The sequence below is a fragment of the Tachysurus vachellii genome, chromosome 24 (assembly GCF_030014155.1).
Source record: "Tachysurus vachellii isolate PV-2020 chromosome 24, HZAU_Pvac_v1, whole genome shotgun sequence".
Classification (NCBI taxonomy): domain Eukaryota; kingdom Metazoa; phylum Chordata; class Actinopteri; order Siluriformes; family Bagridae; genus Tachysurus; species Tachysurus vachellii.
This window is the reverse complement of record NC_083483.1, coordinates 15,266,315-15,288,814: the sequence shown is the minus strand read 5'-3', so window position 1 is coordinate 15,288,814 and position 22,500 is coordinate 15,266,315. Positions and strand designations below refer to the sequence as shown.

Genomic DNA, 22,500 nt, shown 5'->3' with positions numbered 1-22,500 from the left:
GCAGGGATTTATTTATTTATTTGATTAGTTAGTTAGAGTGGTGGTAGGAATCATAACCAACATTATCACAGTTACATTTAGGGGTCCAAACAGCGGTGTCGGCTCAGAGCGGGACTGATCAGTAACAGGAATAATAGATTAATAGCTACAAAAATAGCTTTTGACACATTTATAAATAATATTACTGCAGTTTGTTTACAGACAACGGCGTGTCTACTAAAACTTCACATGGACGTTATATGACCCACTTCTGAAGCCACAGGAAGAAGCTTTTAACTTTCTGAAACATGAACTTTTGTGTCTCTTCCTTTTCTCACAGATACGTGCCACATGTCGTGTACGGGTCTGAAAAGAACGCTGGAACCGGAGGATGAGGATGAGCCTGATACCCAGCCCAAGATGGCGGCCGTATGGGCAGAGTCATCCACGGCATACTCGTGGCAGAGGCAGACGGTCCTGCAGCTTTCGCTTCAGAAGCTGTGCCACGTTCCCTGTCTGGGCCGCCGTGTCCTGATCACCAACATGCTCCGGCTCATTCAGGGGGAGATCAGTCATCAGGGAGCACCGCGTCCCAGCCCTCCAGCAGATGACTGCCAGAAACTCCCACAGCATCAAGCGCTTGAGGTCAGTTTGACCCCAGCATGGGTTCTAGAGCAGGACGTTGAGCCAGATTTCTCTCCTAAGGATGGCTTCATCTCGACATTGGCAGAACTCGACGAGACACATGCCTCCTCCTCCTCATCCACTCTCTCAGAATCAGAGACAAACAGAACTGAAAAAGAAACTCCAATGCAGACCATCTTCCTCGAGTCTCACTTAGACTTCACCCAGCCCACTTTAAGCCACACCCCCTCACTAGTAAACCCCTCCCTCCCCTCATCATGCCCGGCATTCCTTCCAGAACTCTCGCTGGATGATTTCCTATTTTCAGACCTTGACAACTTTCTGTGCGAGTTGAACCCTTGCACCTTGAACCTGAGTTCCAGCTCGGGCTCGCAGTCAAAGGTCGTCTCCATGGTTACGGACGACCTGGTAAGGAGCTTGACAAACCAGCCGTTCAAAACGGACCTGAACGATCTGGAGCACATTATGGAAGTGCTGGTCGGGTCATGAGGCCAAAAAGAAAAAACAAGGGACTGGAGTTTTTTTTTTTTTACTTTCAATATTTAAATTGTGATTTCTTTTAAAAAGAATCGGTCTGGGGTTAGCTTATATTAAACGTCTATAAAAACAAACATGTCAAGAAAATTGTTACTGCAGTGTTGTGAATTATGGGCTGTAGCCCAAGCTGGTAGCCATGGAAACGACTGTATATTTATTTGAGCGATACGCATGTATTTATTATACGGCACGCAATACAGGGATGTAATATATATTATATTTTTCAGCTCTATTTTGGATTTTAATAGATTTTACACTTTTATAGAGATGAAGGTTCAATATTTTACTACTCAAATCTTTTTTAAATAAAAAGGTGATGGTTTTTTTTTTTATATACACGTCTCCTTTCTTTCCTGTTCGATGCAAACAGGTTGAGGTGCTGACACTGACTCAGAATTTCTTTAAAGCTGCAGTCTGAATGATGCCTAGAGGCAAATTCCACACGTAGTGACGGAACATCGTCGCGGCCCAACAGCGGAATCTGGAAAGGCAAAATGCTGACAGGAAAAAATATTTCACACAAAGAGGAATCACAAACCTGCTGTACCTCCATCAGGCGTTAGATAGTTTGTAAATAAATATAAACAGCCCACACCCACTCGATCCAGCTAACAGTCCTGGCTAATTAGCCCATTTTTATGGTAGCTCTACTGTATGTAGCACCAAAAAAATAAAATAAAATCTTTCTATTCAGCCTTTAAACTCGTAATCACTAAACATTATAAATTTCTGTTCATTTGCTAGCGCAGATAACTTGTTTACGCTGAATTAGCCGAGAGCTCGTTCTGCGTCGAGCGGAAAGTAACGTAGCCGTAACGCAGATTGGTTCAGCGAGCATTTCTGCATTAAAGCAAGCTTGACACACATCTCATGATTAAACATCACACAATCGACAACTTCTCTTAAATTATTTTAATTCCTTGTGTACACTAAAAGAAAATTTACACACTTAAAGATTTTCGTCCAAAAGAGCCCGAGCATGCTCAATCCAACCTTGAGGGGGGGCAGGGCTCTTTTTTTCCGCCATACACACACACACACACACACACACACACACACACGATCATCAGTAAGATTGTGTTTCCATAGGAATTTCCCCGTAACAATCTGTTTTGTACATTTTCCACAGTCTTACTGTACACCTACATGATTTTAGTAGTACTTCCATTACAGCTTTACAATGTGCAAAATTCCACACAGAAAGACAGACAGACAGACAGACAGACAGACAGGACAACACACAGTGGGGGAATGAAACACGAAAGAAATTAGAAGAAGAAAAAAAAAAAACAGGTAAAGGAACAGTTTTTGTGCACATTTCCCATGATGCTCGGCCAGAGCGAGGGTGTTTAAGACGCTAAATTAAAAGGTAAACGTATACTATTGGTCCCTTATTGGCTAAAGTACTTCAAGTCAATCATGATGATTCCTTCATTACATGGGTCACATTACAGTGGTTTCACCTTTAAGAGTTTAAAACAACAGCGATAATAAAAGCTGCAGTGACGGACAGAACGCAGACACGTGCCGGATACAGTGAACGTGTTAAACCCCCCAAAAAAAAAAAAAAAAAAACACAGTTCTAACTAACCAAAGCTCTGAACTAAACGTTAATTATACCCATAATTATATTGACTAAAATGATTAAAACCTAAGGCCTTTCAAACTGATTAAAAAAAAAAAAAAAAAAACCAGCAGAATTTTGCAGGCAGTATGGTTTCAAGTCTATTACGTATATCTTTCATTGATTTCATGTCACTATTTGCCTTCGTTGAAGGACTTTTAACCAGTGTTTCCTCAGCAAAATGATATTTAACATACTCTCTCACACACACACACACACACACACACACACGGAAACATACTGAACCATAAACAAAACCTAGAATGGAAAAGAAGTCTTATCCCTGATTATATACACGCTGAACCTCTAGAATGAAGAGAACTCTGCTGGAGATATTAGGGATGCACCGATCTGATACTGAGTGCTGCTGTATGTCCAAGAGAAGACTCTGCACCAGAAACAAGCGAACTGCACCAGAAACGTAAGGGGCGGGGCCAGAAGGACTGATCCATATAGCTTAAGGGGTGGGGTCAGACAGACTGATCCACATAGCTGAGGGGGCGGGGCCAGACAGACTAATCCACATAGCTGAGGGGGCGGGGCCAGACAGACTAATCCACATAGCTGAGGGGGCGGGGCCAGACAGACTCATCCAGATAGCTTAAGGGGTGGGGCCAGAGAGACTAATCCATACAGCTAAGGGGGTGGGGCCAGAGAGACTAATCCATACAGCTAAGGGGGTGGGGCCAGAGAGACTAATCCATACAGCTAAGGGGGTGGGGCCAGACAGCGGGGCCAGACAGATTATCTCAGCTATGTGGATCAGTAAGAGAGCTGTACCAGTGTAGAGTTAAGTGCTGGGTTCAGGGACATGATAGAAGTCTAGGGCACTAAAGAGGGGGCAAAAACTGATTGGTAACATCAAAATGAGACGTGCAGCACAAACTGACAAAAAAAAGGACAGGAAGAGTTTGTTTGTGTACGTGTGTGAGACCCTGGATTTAAAACCAATGGTCAGGTCTGACAGAGAGCTACCCAACACTGGGTGAACACTGGGAGCAGTCACATGATCAGGCTTGTAGATCATCGTGAGATAACAGGACGGGTGCATCCCCAATACAGATTGCTCCTCTCCTCTAGATACTGAACACTCTGCTCCACTACGCTCAGTTACACACAACAAACAAAGTGATTCCAACAGGCTGAGCTAAAGTGAACCAAAGACAAAAGACAGTGTGAGGTGGGGAGAGAGAGAGAGAGAGAGAGGGATCAGTCTGGGATGGGAGAGGGGGATATGGAGGAACAGGAGGAGAGAGGAAGAGGAGTGAGTGTGGAGGGGAACATTAGCACTTTGGCCTGCATGAAGGAGAGATCAGGCAGAATGGAGATGACACGCCGAGCCTCTTCACTCAGGTTCTCCTCCTTCTGCGTCTGCACCCGCCTGCACACACACACACACACACACACACACACACACACACACACACACACACACACACACACACACGTCAAAGAAATAATCCTCCCCTCATTGATAGCTGCTTATATAGAAAATGAATGAACGCTAACTGTTGTTAACGCAGCCGAAGATCACAGGATATTAACGCAGCCGTTATTGTTTCTATAGCAACAGCTCATTTACAGAGACTCTCTATATAAATATTTACAGAAGGAGTCTCCAGTCCCAGAGCTCAGAAGTAAATCTGTGTAACTTTAACGGAGACAAACTGGCTGCTGTCTATGTTGTGTGTAGTAGAGATGGTGTCTGCTGCCCCCTGCTGTTGGAGAAGAGTTAGTGCAGAGTGTGTGTGTGTGGGTGAGTGTGTGTGTGAGACCTGGTGGACGTGTTGGTCTTCTCCACAGTGGACATGAGGCGAGCGAACGCATCCACTACTCTGCTGCTGCCTCCGCTAACGTCCAGCTTAGCCTGGGTCAGCTCGTACAGCTCAGGGTCGACACCTAACACACACACACACACACACACACACACAGTGTGAACACCTGAACATGAACACACTACAAACACACAGACCCTACTTCTATTGCAAAGCTGAAACGTTAATGCTGACCATGCACAGATGAGAAGAAGGAGAAAAAAAAAAAAAAAAAAAAACAGCTAGAGGTAGAATTACACAACAAGGACCCTGACCATTCACTGTGACTTTTGACCTCAGCTGACCTGGTATGGAGGTAGTGGTACTGGAGGGTGACTCGTCCACCGGGCCAAAAAAGTCCAGATTCAGCAGAGACGAACCTCCACTCGCTTCAGTGAGCGGGGAAAGGGGGGGGGGGGTGTTTTGCAACAGAGTGGAAAAAAGACCAAGACACAAAAAGGAACAGGAAGAGACAGAAAAAGAGAGCAACAGAGTGAGTAAGACAAAGATAGACACAGACAGAAGATTTACACATGCAGGTTAGTACGAAAAAAACTTAATACTAAAGACAAACAGCCAGGAACATGAAGTCACCTAAAACTTTTTTTGAAAATGCACCAGTTACTATAACGTCGATGAGAAAAAAAAAAAAAAAAGAAAGACATCCCTGATTATTTTACCACAGGAGGGCGCACGGCGTAACAGTGTTTCAGGACAAAAGGGGCTTTTTACACCTGGTCACTTCATGTGTTTTCTGTGATCTGATATCTACCCGATGGTAAAAAGACCAGGTCTAAATGCCCTCAGAAACGTTTTGGAGACGGATATAAATCTGATGGTACAAACCCCTTCAGGAGGTGGTCTGGGACGTGTTTCAGATGAAACTGGACAGGTGTAAATGAATGTGGTTGTTCAAGCCACATACGTCAGCACTATACTCCTCCCAAACAGAAGTACGTCACTCAGGTGATCTTTCACACAGGCGTCTCGTCAGGGCTTAAAACGCGCTGCTGCTGCCAGCGAAATTGCAGCAAACAGTAAACGCTGTTTTTTAGTAACATAAACGTCGTAACCAGTTTAATCATCTTTTTTATGATCGCGTTCTGAAAACCGCACACACCAAAGTGTGTTCCATTTCAATTACCCCGGAAATGAGCTCAAATCAGGGTTCCCACTCTTTTTCAGAGATCATTTTCCAGGACATTTCAAATTTAGCAAAAAAAGACTCACGGTCTCACAGATTCACGGCCTAAAGTAATATGTTCTTCTCTCCAGAAGTCTTAAAAACAAGGTACACTTTATGGCTTAAAGCACTTTAAGTATTACTTAACTATACTTTGTGAATGAAATGTCAACATAAAATATATAATAAAATAAAATAAAATATAAAAAAATAAAATAATAAATAATATAAAATAAAAAGACGGCACATATTAATACCCTTTCCTTTCTCAGACCAATGCCGTCATGCATGCTTTAGTTTGCTGTACATTCCCCTTGCACATGATATTCAGATTAACAAGGTTAATATAACCTGCTTACCCGTCACCATTTGCTGAAAACATTCGAGCACTTAAACCATTCCTAGCGCCTGAAACCGCCAACACAAGACGGCGTCGTCCGTCACACGAGATTAAACAGCATAACAAAAAACCTGTGAAAACTCAGCGTCCCTGAACAGAGCGCTTTCTGTTACTAACGTTAATTGTTTCGCCCGATTGTAAACTGTTCTTTAAATGATCAAGAACATTTAATAATAATAATAATAATTTTCCAGGACAAGATTTTTTCCAGGACAGTTTATGTTTTCTCTCATATTCCATGTGTTTTCCAGGACTGGAACATTGGTCAGTAATTTTCCAGGATTTCCAGGTTTTTCAGGACGCGTGTGAACCCTGCAAATATATTAGCATTTTGGGCCGGAGTAGAAAGATCGGATCGATATCCGATTCGCTGAGACACGTTTATGTGGCCTAATGTAAATGGAACAGTTTTAAATCAGATAGATGTCGGATCAGAGACAACACATGAAGTGACCGGGTGTAAAAAGGCCCATAAAAGCACTGGCCTTTCACATGTTTAACACCGTCTCAAATGTATTTTTGTGAGTTTTAGGGTGACTTCAAAGAGGGTTAATTCTTGCTGTGTTAGAAGGTTAGGAGCAGTTAAGACTGACTTTACATTCCTGAGCTTGTTCTAAAAACACTGAAGAACCGAGACGCACCAAACATCATCTTCATCAACATAAACGCTGCATAAAGGAACGTACCATCCAAAGGGTTTGTAAGGCCACTGCTGCTCCAGTCAAACTGCACCGGTGGGAGGGAGTCCTTAATACGGGTGTGGAAAAAAAAAAAAAGAGTTTCTTCACAATACAAAGACAATCTGATGTTTTGCACTGGAGGTACGATGCTCCAAACAAACCTTCGATCGTGTAAAACACGGGAGATAATTAGATGTTATCTGTATCACTTAAGCGGATGAGATCGTAGCAAACTGAACTAGTTTTTTTTTATATGATTATGGTTCTGACATGGCCACTTCTATAACCGTCCAACGATTAGATGATCCGTGAACAGCAGATCTGAACCACTGAGGTCTTTTTAAAAATATAATAAATAAATAAATAATTTCTTCTCCTTGCTTGTCAATTAGACTTTATGCTCCGGTGTAACTGAAACACTGCACACACCTGTGCTGCGTCGGTGGGGCAGGTGCTCATCTCTGTGGAAACAGAGGGAGACTGCGCTATGGAGGCGATCATCTCGGCGGCAGAAACAGGCTTCACCGGCTCTTTAGTGGGTTCCAGCATTCCCTACAGAGAGAGAGAGAGAGAGAGAGAGAGAGAGAGAGAGAGAGAGAGAGAGAGAGGTATGAGAAAGATGCAGAAGATCTGAAAGAAGGTCAGCATGTAAATATGGGAAGAATTTCTCACCAGACTTGCTGCATACATGGGTACGATAACGGGCTGCTTCTTCTGACCTGTGAACAGCTGTGTAAGAGAGAGGGACATACAATAATGTTTATAATAAAACTGATTAACAAATCAAAACTGTTTCAATCAAAAGACCAAAAAGTGACAAAAGGCTTGAATTCTATGGGCGTGGCCTAATATTCTAACGAGCACACTTGACTGACAGCTGTGTGTGTGCAATTTGCAATGTTACTCACTAAACACAATGCAACGTAGCGACCACACCGTAGCTACACTCGTTAACGATGTTGCTTTCCTCACCAAGTCGGCGTTCACTCATTACTGATGCTCTCAGGTCACTGTTTATAAAAGGTCGTCTTTTTCTCAGTAAGTCAGCGCTTTGTCTTTGTTTTAAAGGTTTACCTCTGTGATGTTTCTTGTGCAGTACTCTAGCGCTGTACACAAGTAGATGCTCTGTACTACACGGTAATGTCTGATCTTGACGTATGAAGCACACTCACTATGTTCCGCGTGTCGATGCCCAGTGAGCAGAGCAGAGCTTTGTTACTGTGTGAGCCGCCCCACTGATACCTCAGACCAAAGGCACTGTGGATGTCCTGCAGCTGCAGCCACACGCCCTGCACTCCTCTATACCGAAGACACAGGGAGAGAGATATTAACACAGCATTATATGTGCTGCATTTATTGCAAAGCAATACACACGTTGTATAGATCGTCTTGTGCATGTCCGTCACCATGGTTATTCTTTATGTGGTACGATACGTGTACGAGCAACAAAAATACAAGATCTGCAGCTGCTTTTATTTTTAAACGGCACTTTCTTAAAATTAAACATCTGGCGATAACGTGGTTCAGCTCTCAAACCGCAGTCCAATGTTCTGACCCACATCTGAGATGGAGGAGGAAACCACAGACCGACGCCTGCTGCGGCAGTGAAACAACCGGGTCCTGTACAGCTGCAGGAAACGGTGTGGTGTGTGGGTGTTGTTCTTACCTACTGATTGGTGCTGGCTGGTTGTCTTGCTTTTCTCCTCCTTCGCACGGCTCTAGGTAAGCTGTAAGAGGGGGCACGTCCTCCTCTACGTGAGGAAAGGAGATCTCCAGAAAACTGGCCAGGAAAAGCTTCTCCAACCTGCTGACAAGAGACACCTGCGGGGGAAAAAAAACAAAACGTGGGTGCAGATGAGAGTCAGAGAAACCTTTTCATTAGTATTTACATAGGACAATGAAGATTTGTATGTTTTTTAAGGGCTTGCATGGTTTTCACTTGATCGCTGTGCTGAGCGGGTGGAAAATCCTGTCTGGCCACAATCCTGAAAGCAAAAAATGTTACCTACTGCCTGGGTCAAATGTCCTGTAGGAACTCAAGTCCGGTTCTGTTCACCCTAATACTCAGGAGAGGCTTAAAAAATAAAAATAATAAGACAGGATGTAAAAACCTTTGATTCATGTAAACATACCGTAAAGCTGTTTTTCCTGCATTCTTCATCGATGCCAGTAGATGGTGCTGTAACAGGTCGGCTTTCGTGCCAGTCGTCTTCGCTCTTCTCTGAAAAGTTCGAGCCCTGGTCCTGGCTGAATGTTGCCCATGACACCCCCGCATCCTTGCTTGACCCACCAAACGCCTGCCACCCCCCATTATCGTCAGCATCACCATCAACGGGTGCTGCAGTAAAGTCAGCAAAACTGTCACTAACCGGAAACTCAGCGGTCTCCACCTCCTCCTCTCTGTCTTGCGCTGTCTTGCCAGGTTGTCCGTGCGCATCGAAGTCACCAAACTCATCCTTGTCAGCGCACACGGTTTCCGGATTGTTTTGGCTCTGTGAAGGTTTGATCGATTCCGAAGGTGCAGTGTATGGTGCTGCCCCCTGATTGTCAAAATCAGCAAAGCCAGCACCTCCAAAGGAACTGGCATCCCCGAAGTCACCAAAATCGCCAAAGTCCTCATCATCATCATCTTCAGCCAGCTGGCTATGGTCAGCAGGAGTGGCTGTCTCTTCCTGTAGTGGAGGTGAAGGTACTGAACCTGTCGTACTGAAATCCCCGAATTCCTCGAGTGCTTCCGTGGATAGAGGCCGACCAAAAGATGTCTCGGTTTCGGTCTCTGTTTCCGTGTCGTTCCCAGACACCTTCTCTTCCGTCGGCTCACTGTTGCTACCTCTTTCATCCATGGAGACTGGGGACACCCTGTTATCCATCCTTTCTTTAACATCCAAACCATCCTGCTCCCCACCATTCTGCGATATCCGTTGCTCTGTGCTAACAGACTCAGTAGTATTTGAGTCCTGACATGCAGGCTCAGTGTCCTGTTCCCTTTGTCCATTACTCTTTCTCGCATAGAAAAACCCATCTCCATTGCTAAGGTGATCTGAAGCCTCTGCAAATGAGGCAAACCCTGTTACACAATTGTCCACGTCATTGTCCACCGCTTCATGATTTTCCTCTCTTTGCGGGTGGTCGTCTTGTGCTAGTCTCACGTCATGGTTTGAATTTTCCCAGTTCGCAATACTGTCAGGGTCACTGGGAACGTCAGCATTTGAAAAAGCAGCAAAATCTGCAAAATCCTCATTGTCACTGATAACTGCATCGGGACAGTCACCCCCCGAGGGACCCATTTCCCTGTGTATGTGGGGTGAGGGAGGAGTTCCCTCTGTGCCAACATTTGCAAAGCCATTCGTGAGAACTTCGCTACCTCTTCCATTGCAGTCCACAGCATCACTACCTGTCCTGGCATTTCCCGGAAAGTCTGAAAAGTTTGTGTAAGCCCCATGTGGACGTTCTGTAACCTTTTTGAGCTCGTCCACGCTGACAGTCCTGCAAGCCGGGGCATCCCCTTGGCCGCCATTCGATACCGCTGGTCCGTTAAGTCCAACAACTCGCCCGTTACTAATCAACTCTGGGGGCGATGTCGCGTTCAGTGCCTGCAGCTGATTGAACGTGGTGGGTGTCTCAAATTCTGTGAAGCTGACGCTGTTGGGAACGCCAGTGAAGTCACTGAACTCGTCGTCGTCCTCGTCGGCACCATCCTCCAAGGGTGGAGGAGAGGACGAGTACATGTGGATTACGTCTGGCTCCATGGCGTCTCCACGGTGATCAAAAAGCCAAGACCTTGTACCTGGGAATAGATGGAGTGATTAATGGTGACAAATTTGTAACACTGTGACAAAAGTGAATTAGCAACAACATTTCTATACCACACTGACATGGAGACTCATGAAGTATATAGTAGGATGTGATCATATTCACACAGTTTGTGATGCTTTGCAACAGACATGCAGCTACATTCTTATTTAGCTTGGGTTCTCTACTGGTGTAGAACCTGAAACATCACAAATCTGTGCCTCTTTTACCGTTGTTATTCCGTTTTGTTTGGTCAAATCATTGTGTTCCAGCATCAACACCAATTAAAAATAGCTTAGTAATAGTTTCACTTTGTAAGAGCATTCAATTAAATCCTGTTCGTCCTGAAGAAGTCCCACTGACACCAGCCTGTTGTTCTGCAGCGCTCTGGAGCCTATTCATCAACTCCCGCCTTGTTCTCAAGCTTAAATTAAATCACCGGGAACCATTCACAGAGTGCAGACAGATGGACTTGTGCTTTCGGATCAACGGTAATTATGTGATAATAGCTGAAAAAGAGAGTCTGTTGACAGGAAGGTGGGGGTGACAAGACTCTGAGGTTTCAGAGAGCCATTCAAGCAAGCAAAGAGCACAACACTGACTTATTTTATACAGGAAAGCCGAGCAGAGAGCCAAGACAAATAAAACCAGGAAGTCCTTCTGTAAACATGAAGTCTACAGTCTGTATTTTTGTTCTAAAGCATACAAGCGGAACAAAGAAACCACCAGCTGTACTTGTTCAATCTGCGGCCACTCCGGCCCGGTGACCTTGAGCCGTGAAGCGTAGAGGAGATTTTACACCTCTGTGTGGAGCTGTAACACAACGAAGTGTTGATTAATGCTCTATAACGGCAGCTCTGACAGTAGCACAGCTGCAAATACAATACGGTATAGTTTCTATAGGAACGGCTTACTCATAGGGACTCTGTAAAGGAGATGCGTACAAACCTCCAGGTTCAATTTCTTCAGGACAGACACGTTTATGATTTTTTTGGAGTTTCGACAGCATGACAAGCTGCTTATGAACATCAAAAAAAAGGAGTAAAATTAAACGTAACTACACACTGCTTAAAAACAACAAAAAAAAAACGATAATAAATAAGTGGGACGCGCAACAATCGACCAACCGCTGTGGTGTGAAACCAGGATGGGAAAAGCAGCTCGACCACATGACATCACTGTAGATTAATTTCCTCCAACTGGATGAGATGAAGCGTTTTATTGACTTATAAACCACGTCCTTATATATTTATATATATATTTTTTTTTACTGGTTACAAATAAAGTGCTGGTACTGGAGACTCCTTCCTATTCAATATGAGGTTACTACACAAAAGTAGGATTAAACAGAGACGTGGTGTAACACAACACAACACAATACAATACACACAACTCATTTATTTATTTACTTATTTTCAGCCCACTTGTTTATTCCCTAGTGTTACACGACTTAAGGCCTAGTGTAAACAGCGACTGTCAGTGTTGTGGGCGCTTTAAACACCTGACTGAGGGCGTGTTAGAGACCCCACACCTGACAAACATCCTGCTTGTGTTTGCTAAAGAGGCCCAAACCGGTCCAACAGAATTAGCTTAGCTTAGCAAAGCTTAACGCTTCAGCAGCACACGTCTAACACGTCAAACACGCCTAGGTGTCTCAGTCTGAAACGTGTACTTCAATGACAAGCTGGACAATGAAATATTTCTCTTCGTGATCCTGGATCTCAAGGCTAAATGCTAGCTAACAAACAAACATTAGCATGTTCGACACTTCTCCTTCTCCACATAAATAAAGAACAAATTAGACCTTAACGTACCTTATGGGTCTTTTCGCCAGACTCCCATGATTCAGGATAAAAAGTTAAATCCTCGTTTTTTAAAAAAAAAAAAAGTGTTAAACAGATTTGAGACACAGCCGGCTGTTTGGATAACGTGAGCTAGGCTAAGCTAACGTGAGCTAGGCTAAGCTAACGCTTCTCTGTGTGTGTGTCTCTGAGGTTTATTAACTCAACCCTAAACATAAAGCGGTAATAAAACATGTCAGTTCAGGAGTCCGGTCTGCCTGCATTCTACACACTGATTACACAAAGCAGTGGTGTCCGAAAGCAGCGTTCTGTAACGGGAAGTCTGACTGATAACCAGCTCACAATCTACTGCTAACACCGCGCACCAGGAAGTGCTTATTAACGCGCGTGCGCACCACGACCAGGTGCGCTTCAACTTTCTTTAACTTCAACTTCAGATCAGTGCGGGTTATTAAATAATAACGTGTAATAACGCGAGAGAACGAGTGACGACCTGGGATGGAAATGAGATAAATAAGGCGTCGGAGAATGAGATAAGGGAGACACGGGGATGAGATGACGAAGGTGTGGGGATTAGTAATGGAGCTGAGATCATGAAGTAATGAGAATGAGATAAAGGAGACATGGGGGCGAGATAACGAAGGTGTGGGGATTAGTAATGGAGCTGAGATCATGAAGTAATGAGATACTGGAGACATGGGGGCGAGATAACGAAGGTGTTGGGATTAGTAATGGAGCTGAAATCGTGAAGTCATGAGAATGAGATAAGGGAGACATGGGGACGAGATAAGGAAGGTGTGGGGATTAGTTATGGATCTGAAAAAATGAAGTTATGCGAATGAGATAAGGGAGACACGGGGACGAGATAATGAAGGTGTGGGGATTAGTTATGGAGCTGAGATCATGAAGTAATGAGAATGAGATAAGGGAGACACGGGGATGAGATGACGAAGGTGTGGGGATTAGTAATGGAGCTGAGATCATGAAGTAATGAGAATGAGATAAAGGAGAAATGGGGGCGAGATAACGAAGGTGTGGGGATTAGTAAGGGAGCTGAGATCATGAAGTAATGAGAATGAGATACTGGAGACATGGGGGCGAGATAAGGAAGGTGTGGGGATTAGTTATGGATCTGAAAAAATGAAGTTATGCGAATGAGATAAGGGAGACACGGGGACGAGATAATGAAGGTGTGGGGATTAGTTATGGATCTGAAAAAATGAAGTTATGCGAATGAGATAAGGGAGACACGGGGACGAGATAATGAAGGTGTGGGGATTAGTTATGGAGCTGAGATCATGAAGTAATGAGAATGAGATACTGGAGACATGGGGGCGAGATAAGGAAGGTGTGGGGATTAGTTATGGATCTGAAAAAATGAAGTTATGAGATAAGGGAGACACGGGGACGAGATAATGAAGGTGTGGGGATTAGTTATGGATCTGAAAAAATGAAGTTATGCGAATGAGATAAGGGAGACACGGGGACGAGATAATGAAGGTGTGGGGATTAGTTATGGAGCTGAGATCATGAAGTAATGAGAATGAGATACTGGAGACATGGGGCGAGATAAGGAAGGTGTGGGGATTAGTAATGGAGCTGAGATCATGAAGTAATGAGAATGAGACACTGGAGACATGGGGGCGAGATAAGGAAGGTGTGGGGATTAGTAATAGAGCTGAGACCATGAAGTAATGAGAATGAGATACGGGAGACATGGGGCGAGATAACGAAGGTGTGGGGATTAGTAATGGAGCTGAGATCATGAAGTAATGAGAATGAGATAAAGGAGACATGGGGACGAGATAACGAAGGTGTGGGGATTAGTTATGGAGCTGAGATCGTAAAGTCATGAGAATGAGATAAGGGAGACACTGGGATGAGATAACGAAGGTGTGGGGATTAGTTATGGAGCTGAGATCATGAAGTCATGAGAATGAGATAAGGGAGACATGGAGACGAGATAATGAAGAATAAGGGAGGTTATTTATGGAGCTGAGATCATGAAGTCATCAGAATGAGATAAGGGAGACACTGGGACGAGATAATGAAGGTGTGGGGATAAGTTATGGAGCTGAGATCACAAAGTCATGAGGATAAGTCATGAGAATAAGATAAGGGAGACACTGGGACGAGATAATGGTGTGGGGATTAGTTATGGAGCTGAGATCACGAAGTCATGAGGATGAGATAAGTCATGAGAAGTCATGAGAATAAGATAAGGGAGACACAGGGACAAGATAACGAAGGTGTGGGGATAAGTTATGGAGCTGAGATCACAAAGTCATGAGGATAAGTCATGAGAATAAGGGAGACATGGGGACGAGATAATGAAGGTGTGGAGATTAGTTATGAAGCTGAGATCATGAAGTCATGCATTAGCAACTCGATTTTTATCATTCACACATACTGAAAGTTAAGATAAAAATATATAATGTTACTCAATTTAATTTTGAACTTTTAGAAAACTCCTTTTATAAAAATATTTTTAATATGCTTTTTTTGCCCCGAATGTAATGTGTTTAATGAAATAAAGTCGCTTGTGCGGTGGCTCAAGGAAGACATGTGGAAGGAGCCTGAGGCAGTAAGATAAGAAGGATGAAGTGAAAACAGGAAATGGAACGAGACAACAGTGTGTCCGGTGTCTGCTGGACATTCAGCAGGGAAAAGAAAACTAACTGAGGTCTTAACCGTATACATACAAACGTGTGTGTGTGTGTGTGTGTGTGTGTGTGTGTGTGTGTGAGAGTTTAGTCACATGACCACAGCATTGATGAGAAGGCTTTAATTCACATGTGAATTCAAAATAAATAAACATGAACACAGAAGTATTAAAAAAAGATAAGCACAAAATTCTTAACAAAGAAATGTCTTCATTTGATCAATTTTCTCGTCATACTTCTGTAGTTGGAATGTCTGGAGTGCTGTAAAGAGTTTTTTTTGCTTCATAATCTGCCACAAAATCTCACAGCTGGAGCGCAAATAAAAAATAATAATAAAAAACAACATTGAAACATGGTTTTATATATATAAAGGTCTCTAACTGTCGTAAAGCTTCCAAGGCACTTGAGCCAGGGGGTGGGGTGGGGGTGGGGGGTGTTCTGTATTAGTATTCAGTTCTGTCATATTGTTAACATTTTTGGACCAGAAATTAGTATGACTTAAAGGGAAAAGAGGAAAAAACTCAATGTTTATATTCCCAATGGACCTGGTCCTCTCTAAAGGTTACACAGTGCGCCCCCTACTGGTGAAGCGCTGTAGTGTAGATCAGTACAACAGTCCTGATCTTAATCCTCCTTTGAGTTTAAACAAATCTTAACTTTATTATGAGCTTGTGTTCCGTTGTGTGCTAATTTCCACTCACATGTCCGTGGGCTTTAGAGTCTTAAGTTAACACCGAGTTGCATTAACCCGGTCCTAATGTTTTCTTTTTCTCCAGTACACTAATACTGACATCCTGTTCTCTTTCTTTAGGGTCAGCCATGAACGTTATCTTTATTTGTGTATATATAAAGAAAACTTCTAAAGTACAAACACGGCACTGAGAGGATGAGGATTATTCCAGTCCTTCCACGTGCCTCTGAAGCTGGTCTCTTATGATCAAAATCTGTTTTTGAGTAATGTTCTCCCTCACTCTTACAGAGCAGAGGTCCAGCTGTGTGTGTGTGTGTGTGTGTGTGTGTGTGTGTGTCTCTCTCTCTCACTTTATCTCTCACACACACAGTGAGAGAGTGAGTCTGCCTGTTCGTCTCAGTTCAGTTTTGTGATGCTCAGGCTGCCATTAATCTGGATGGTGTCGATAGACATCAGTGAGTGCACACGGTGATAGAAATCGAACAGAGGCTGTCCATCCACAAACACATGGAACCGCTGGTGATCGCAGTGAATCTCCAACTGGAAAGAACACAACAAGCATTAAAGTCTAACAATAAAGTGTTACAAGATTTAGGACACAGACCACCACGTTTCAGTAAAAAGTGGGCGGGGCTAATGTTTGAGAACACATTTGGAACCGTTATTCAGATCGACCGAAAAACAGTGAAAGCAAACAGAGAGTAAATGTTAACCAGACAGACAACTGTCAATCAAGAATATTAGGCCACGCCCATTTGGGAGTTTTCATATCGGTGTGATTGAGTTCAGCTGCTGTTTCCCCTAATCTCTGTGACATTAATAACACTTTACATTCCCTCATGGCTTTTTTTTTTTCTTTTCATTTGCAATGAAAATTTTATGGAAAACTACTTGAAATCAGTGAAATCACAAGCACCTGATTCTTCTTTTAAACTCCTCACAATGAAGACAGGTACGTAATGACTTTCTATTAAGAGCTACGCTCATATTCCACACACGTGATGACGTCACACAGACCAAATCTGTAAAAAATCTGCAGACATTTTGCAAAACTGCAAACGTGGTGGACTTTCATTGATTTTGTGTTTCTTTCTGAGATTGCAAAATTGTGAAATCCTCGAGCGACCAATACAGCAGTGATTTCCTTCTCTAAACACAGACACACCCTTCAATTGAAGAGCATTTTTGAAGTCTGACAGGAACAGAGACGATAACATCCTGACGAATCTGATCGTATACCCTGAACGGCTGTCCTGCGAGGAAGGGAAAGAAGGGGATGGCCGTCTCCTCCTCCCCCCACGAGCCGGCCACGTGTGCGTTCCTCAGCAGATGACGATCCTCGAACCTCGCGCTGACCTCTAGCGCCACATCATCACACCCACACGTCAGACTGATGTCAAACCTGACGCATCACAATCTCTTTCAGAATTTATTCATCATCATGAGCATGAGATGTTACATACATACATATACGCTTGTGTTCATCTGTGTGTGTGTGTGTGTGTGTGTGTGTGTGCACTCATGTTCTCACCCATCTGGCTCAGGATCCACGATGCCCATGATGGTGAGTTTCTTCCCCGGTCGCATCCCACCTCGAATACTCCCGCAAAACGGCACTGCCTTCCAAACACATAGCACGTTACCTTATGATCATTAAATCCACACGGTCTATCACAGTCCAGTCTAATGATCAGCTCTCTGAGTCTCTCCCCAAAACGCTTCTGGTATTTAAACCTGGAGGACTCACAAGTTCTAAAAGTCGATGATTTTTATGCTTATGCTACACTGCGCGACATGACCAAAAGTATGTGCACCCCCTGACCATCACATTTATACATGGTTCTTCCCCAAACCCACTTCATAAAATAACTTATTAAAGCTATTTACATTCAGTACTTCACTATAATTTCCCCAGTTATATTTCTTGTATGAAGATGTCAAAGGAATAAAAGTTTCTGCTTCTTATTACTGGTGTCTGTTTATCATGTATTAAGCACAAAATGGCTAGTTTTATCCACAGAAGGAAGTTGGTTGATTACCAGGAGCTTTGGTTCATCTTTACTGGGGGAACCAAATGCTGGTTCTTCATAAGAGCTGTTCAGCTTCCTGTTATTGGTCGTCGACCTCTAAAAGAGTTAAAAAATAAATAAAATACTGAATTAATGACAGGATGAGATGCTCTAACAGTGTTTACATGCCTTTAGTCGGTTTGCCTCTAAAAACATTCAAATTTTATACTAATTAACATCAGATTTCTAGCTGAATTAACACGGTTAAACCCAAACCTGCTTGTAGATAAGAAAATAAAACAGATATGTTCACAGATCTACGCAGAAACACTCACCAGCTCCTCGCGCACTCTCACGTCCGCCATCTTGGGGAACGTTCAACAAACTGATGGAATTTTTAGTTGTTTTTTTTTTTTGACAGCGACCGCAGCACGTGCCCGGTGTGATCACGTGACCAGTGAGGCGTTTGACGGCACTCCACGCCACGAGAGGGCGGTTTGACAAAACCGTCCAATCAGAGAGCACGGATGAAACACGTGACAGCGGGTGGGCGGGGATTCGGTATGTTGATGTTGATGATGTTATGGTTGAATTCTGAATGGTTCACTATGAGCTATATATATAAACATATATATGTCTGATTTATATAAATTATATATATATCATATGTGTGTATATATATGTCTGTGATTTATAGAAATAAATCATATAGATTAGATTAGATTAGATTAGATTAGATTAGATTAGATTAGATTAGATTCAACTTTATTGTCATTACACATGTACAAGTACAAGGCAACGAAATGCAGTTTAGGTCCGAACCAGAGTGCAATAATAACAAGTGCAGGATATACAGTGTTTATAAGAGTTAAATAAGTTAAATAAAATGGTAATATAGGAGTCATTTACAGATGTGTGTGTGTGTACTATGGACATAATATACAGATGGCTATAACTATAAACTGAAATTTACAGAAGGATATATCATATATGTCTATGATTTATATATATTTATGAATGAGAAAGATGAACAAAATGATAAAATATAAATATAAAAAAAGAGTAACACAAATTCATGATGTATTACCGATTTTTTTTTCTTTTCGCCTCATTTACACACGTGCACGTTGATTATATTCCTTGTAAAATCGTTTTAAAGGTTGATTTGAACCCTTTTAGTCCACAGGTTAATAAGACTGACAGATCATGAAGGTGTGTGTGTGTGTGTGTGTGTGTGTGTGTGTGTGTGTGTGTGTGTGTGAACCACGTGGCCAACAGGTGGCGCTGTGGTGTCATTTTCACGTTGTGTCCACTGAACCGTTTTAGATATCTGACCATCACAACACACCATCCGCACACAAATTCTTCACACCTGGGGGCAATTTCGAGAAGTGAAACCAACTGCCCGAGTTTTGGAGAGGTGAAAGGAAACCAGAGAACCAGGAGGAAGCCAATGTGCTCATAAGGAGAACATACTGTATAACCGCAGCAGTATATGTAAAGGAACTGAGATTGGGTAAACTCTGTATATGGACTTTAACTTTAATGTGGATTATGTCTGAGGCTACCAGCTCAGTGACAGAACCTTTTTCTGAGACTTTAGTCAGTTTCCTCCCTGGAATAACACCTCAGACGCTATACTGCACACTCTTTAAGTGACCTTTGACCCGTCAGAGCACATGAGGGACACACAGGACTGCACCTTTAGGTGGTTTCATCATTCTGGCTGACTGAAGCTATGACCTGAAGCCTCTTCAGACTCGTGTGTGGGAGGAACAAGAGAACAAAACACAGCCATAAAATCCACTCACACTCAAACCGAGAAGCTGCATGACAACAGGTGTCAATGTTTACAGTTTGTTTATGAGATAAGAGAAGACTTTATTAACGCTGGCAAGGAACCTGACATGCCACAGCAGCCTGGACCAAAACAAGGACAAGATGGAAGAACAGATAACGCAGTGTGGGTGGGATCCAGTCAGATATGGATCTTTTTGTTTTAATTGGCAAATGTTATTCTACACATTTATTTAACAGCGAGGAAGTAAAAAGACGACTGTTTTCAGAATCCGTCTGTGCAAACACAGATTAGTGTGAGGGCTGTGGACAGAGCTGATGGACTGCACGACTGTTATTAATGAAAGCTTTTTAAAACACACCACATTTTAATACAACGAGGAAGAAACGCAGCACCACAAGGTGAAAAATAGAAGAAAAAAGTAAAAAGTAAAAAAGAAAAGAAAAGCAAGAAAAAATGAGAAATTGTGCAGGACTTGATAGCAAATAAAGAGGAAAAAATAAATATTACTAAAATAATAAAAAGGAAAATTAGAGTAGGAGGAAAGGACAAGACGCAACAGCAGAAGTGTTTGTGAAGAAGACTGGGTTCACTGGAACATGTGGAGTGTGTACATGAAAACAATACTGTTCGGTGTGTGTGTGTGTGTGTGTGTGTGTGTGTGTGTGTGTGCGCGCGTTTGTGTGTGTGTGTGTGTCACACTCACAGGCGTTTCCTCCAAGCCAGAGACAATCTGTCCGGCACACCACAAGACTATCTGTCATATCTTCCCAATCACACACACACACACACTCACACACACACACACACACACACACCACACACACACTTACACAAACACTCACACACACACACACACACACACACCCCACACACACACTTACACAAACACTCACACACACTCACATACAGACACACACTTACACAAACACTCACACACACACTCACACACAGACACACACTTACACAAACACTCACACACAGACACACACACTCACACACACACACGCGCGCGCGCTCTTTGTTCCTCTCTCAGGCCCGAGTTCAGGCCGGGATATTTAAAACACACCGTAAACAGGCCAGTGCGCGTGGCAACCGTCTCCATGGCAGCGCGACAACAGCCCGCAGCCCCGGTAACTCACTGTTTGCCTTGGCGCTATGGCACAACACTGGCGTTATGTAACGGGAGCGCGCGGCGCGGACTGGGGCTCGCCCCCGGCGACGCGCACGAAGCGGTGGTTGCTAGGTTACCGTGTGAGAGTTTTCAAAAACGAAGGCAACAAAAACTTCCTCGAAGGAACATCTGTTTAAAAAAAAACGAGACAAACGTCCTCGCGGGAGCAAGTTATTAACTCTTTATTCTCTCTATTTACTCTTCACTCCTTCGCACTCTTATTCACTCTTCATCTGCACACTTTATTCACTCTTATTCACTCTTATTCACTCTTCATCTGCACACTTTATTCACTCTTATTCACTCTTCATCTGCACACTTTATTCACTCTTATTCACGCTTCATCTGCACACTTTATTCACTCTTATTCACTCTTATTCACTCTTCATCTGCACACTTTATTCACTCTTATTCACGCTTTACTCACTCTTCATCTGCACACTTTATTCACTCTTATCACTATTTGATCACTCTTCATCTGCACACTTTATTCACTCTTATTCACTCTTCATCTGCACACTTTATTCACTCTTATTCACGCTTTACTCACTCTTCATCTGCACACTTTATTCACTCTTATCACTATTTGATCACTCTTCATCTGCACACTTTATTCACTCTTATTCACTCTCTATCACCTGTTATTCATGCTTTATTCCCTGTTCTTTACTCATTTTAATAGTTAGAGCAGGATTTAGAGTAAACATGCACAAAGATCTACACAATTACAGAAACCATTATAATACACACTGGAAAGATAGAAAATAAACACTATACTGGAAATAAATGTATACAGCAGGTGGAGAGAAAGAAAAAGGGAAAGAAGAAGAAGAAGAAGAAGAAGAAGAAGAAGAAGAAGAAGAAGAAGAAAGAAGGTAACTGTCATAAAAGAATAAGAAAAGAAAAATCTGGACAACAAAAAAGAGGAGAAGATGATAGAGATAGTCACAATGAAACAGAAAGAAATGAAAGAAGACATGATGATGAAAGAGTAAAGAGGAATGTTTTAAAATGTCAGAGTCGTTGTTGTGATTCACGAGGCGGTGAACAGTGGCACTGGGACCTGTATAAATAAGAAAAAGCTGATAATTGTGTGTGAGTAAAGCCATGAGTTGCCCTGTGTTTAGGTTTGTGTATAGCTACAGCCATGGCTACACACACACACACACACACACACACACACACACACATTTAAGCAGAAGTTCACTGTTAAATAAAATAAACACAGACTCCAATCTCAGGTCTTAATCCCTGAGTGCAGTTTGTCAGATAACTGATTTTATTTTTCTTTAGTTTTGCTCATGATTATAATGTTCCTAATAAATATAATAAATAAAGACATTTACAGCCACCAGTTTAGCACCATGTGCAAAACCAACATTAGGTGTACAAAAGTCATCAGTCAGACTTATGAAGATATAATCTGATCTAAACTGCTGTAAAAACACAGTCACAGTAAAGTGATGACCTCACAACATTATTTGTACATTTTCCCAAATATATGATTCTAACTGTTCACATAAACATTCATAAGAAAGAAAGAAAGAAAGAAAGAAAGAAAGAAAGAAAGAAAGAAAGAGAGCGTGTCTGTATGTCATTCACTCTTTCAGCTCACTGTAGGTGTCTGGCTGTGGCTTTGGTGAAGCTTGTAGTCGGAGCCACTGATCAGCACGAGTCTCAACACCGTCAAGAGTCGAGGAAACGTTCAT

General features: G+C 42.7%; 3 protein-coding genes across 6 annotated transcripts in view; 1 reads left to right on the top strand and 2 right to left on the bottom strand.

Annotated features, from left to right (window-relative positions):
• Positions 1-1,491, top strand: part of sertad2a (SERTA domain containing 2a) — a 4,179-nt gene extending 2,688 nt beyond the window's left edge. The window contains exon 2 of the mRNA XM_060860563.1: positions 320-1,491. Coding sequence (XP_060716546.1) covers positions 331-1,113 — 783 coding nt within the window. The 5' untranslated portion in view covers positions 320-330 and the 3' untranslated portion in view covers positions 1,114-1,491. The remainder of the gene's footprint in view (positions 1-319) is intronic.
• A 567-nt stretch (positions 1,492-2,058) lies between these two features.
• Positions 2,059-12,821, bottom strand: aftpha (aftiphilin a). 4 transcript variants are annotated; one of them, XM_060860488.1, is made up of 10 exons: positions 12,469-12,821; positions 8,995-10,649; positions 8,529-8,683; positions 8,035-8,161; positions 7,535-7,591; positions 7,292-7,414; positions 6,869-6,908; positions 4,905-4,988; positions 4,561-4,684; positions 2,059-4,166 (listed from the first exon to the last, which is right to left on the bottom strand). In XM_060860488.1, exons 2-10 carry the CDS (start codon positions 10,609-10,611, stop codon positions 3,995-3,997), a joined length of 2,499 nt encoding a protein of 832 aa, XP_060716471.1. In that variant the 5' UTR covers positions 10,612-10,649; positions 12,469-12,821; the 3' UTR covers positions 2,059-3,994. The 4 variants fall into 4 exon arrangements, with proteins under 4 accessions (XP_060716471.1, XP_060716470.1, XP_060716473.1 ...); XM_060860487.1 differs by having other exon boundaries at positions 6,869-6,929; positions 12,469-12,820; XM_060860490.1 differs by lacking the exon at positions 4,905-4,988.
• Positions 12,822-15,226: 2,405 nt separating this feature from the next.
• Positions 15,227-18,328, bottom strand: lgalsla (lectin, galactoside-binding-like a). Its single transcript, XM_060860573.1, has 5 exons — positions 18,155-18,328; positions 17,850-17,936; positions 17,342-17,430; positions 17,050-17,212; positions 15,227-16,350 (listed from the first exon to the last, which is right to left on the bottom strand). Exons 1-5 carry the CDS (start codon positions 18,182-18,184, stop codon positions 16,207-16,209), a joined length of 513 nt encoding a protein of 170 aa, XP_060716556.1. The 5' UTR covers positions 18,185-18,328; the 3' UTR covers positions 15,227-16,206.
• Positions 18,329-22,500: the final 4,172 nt, after the last annotated feature.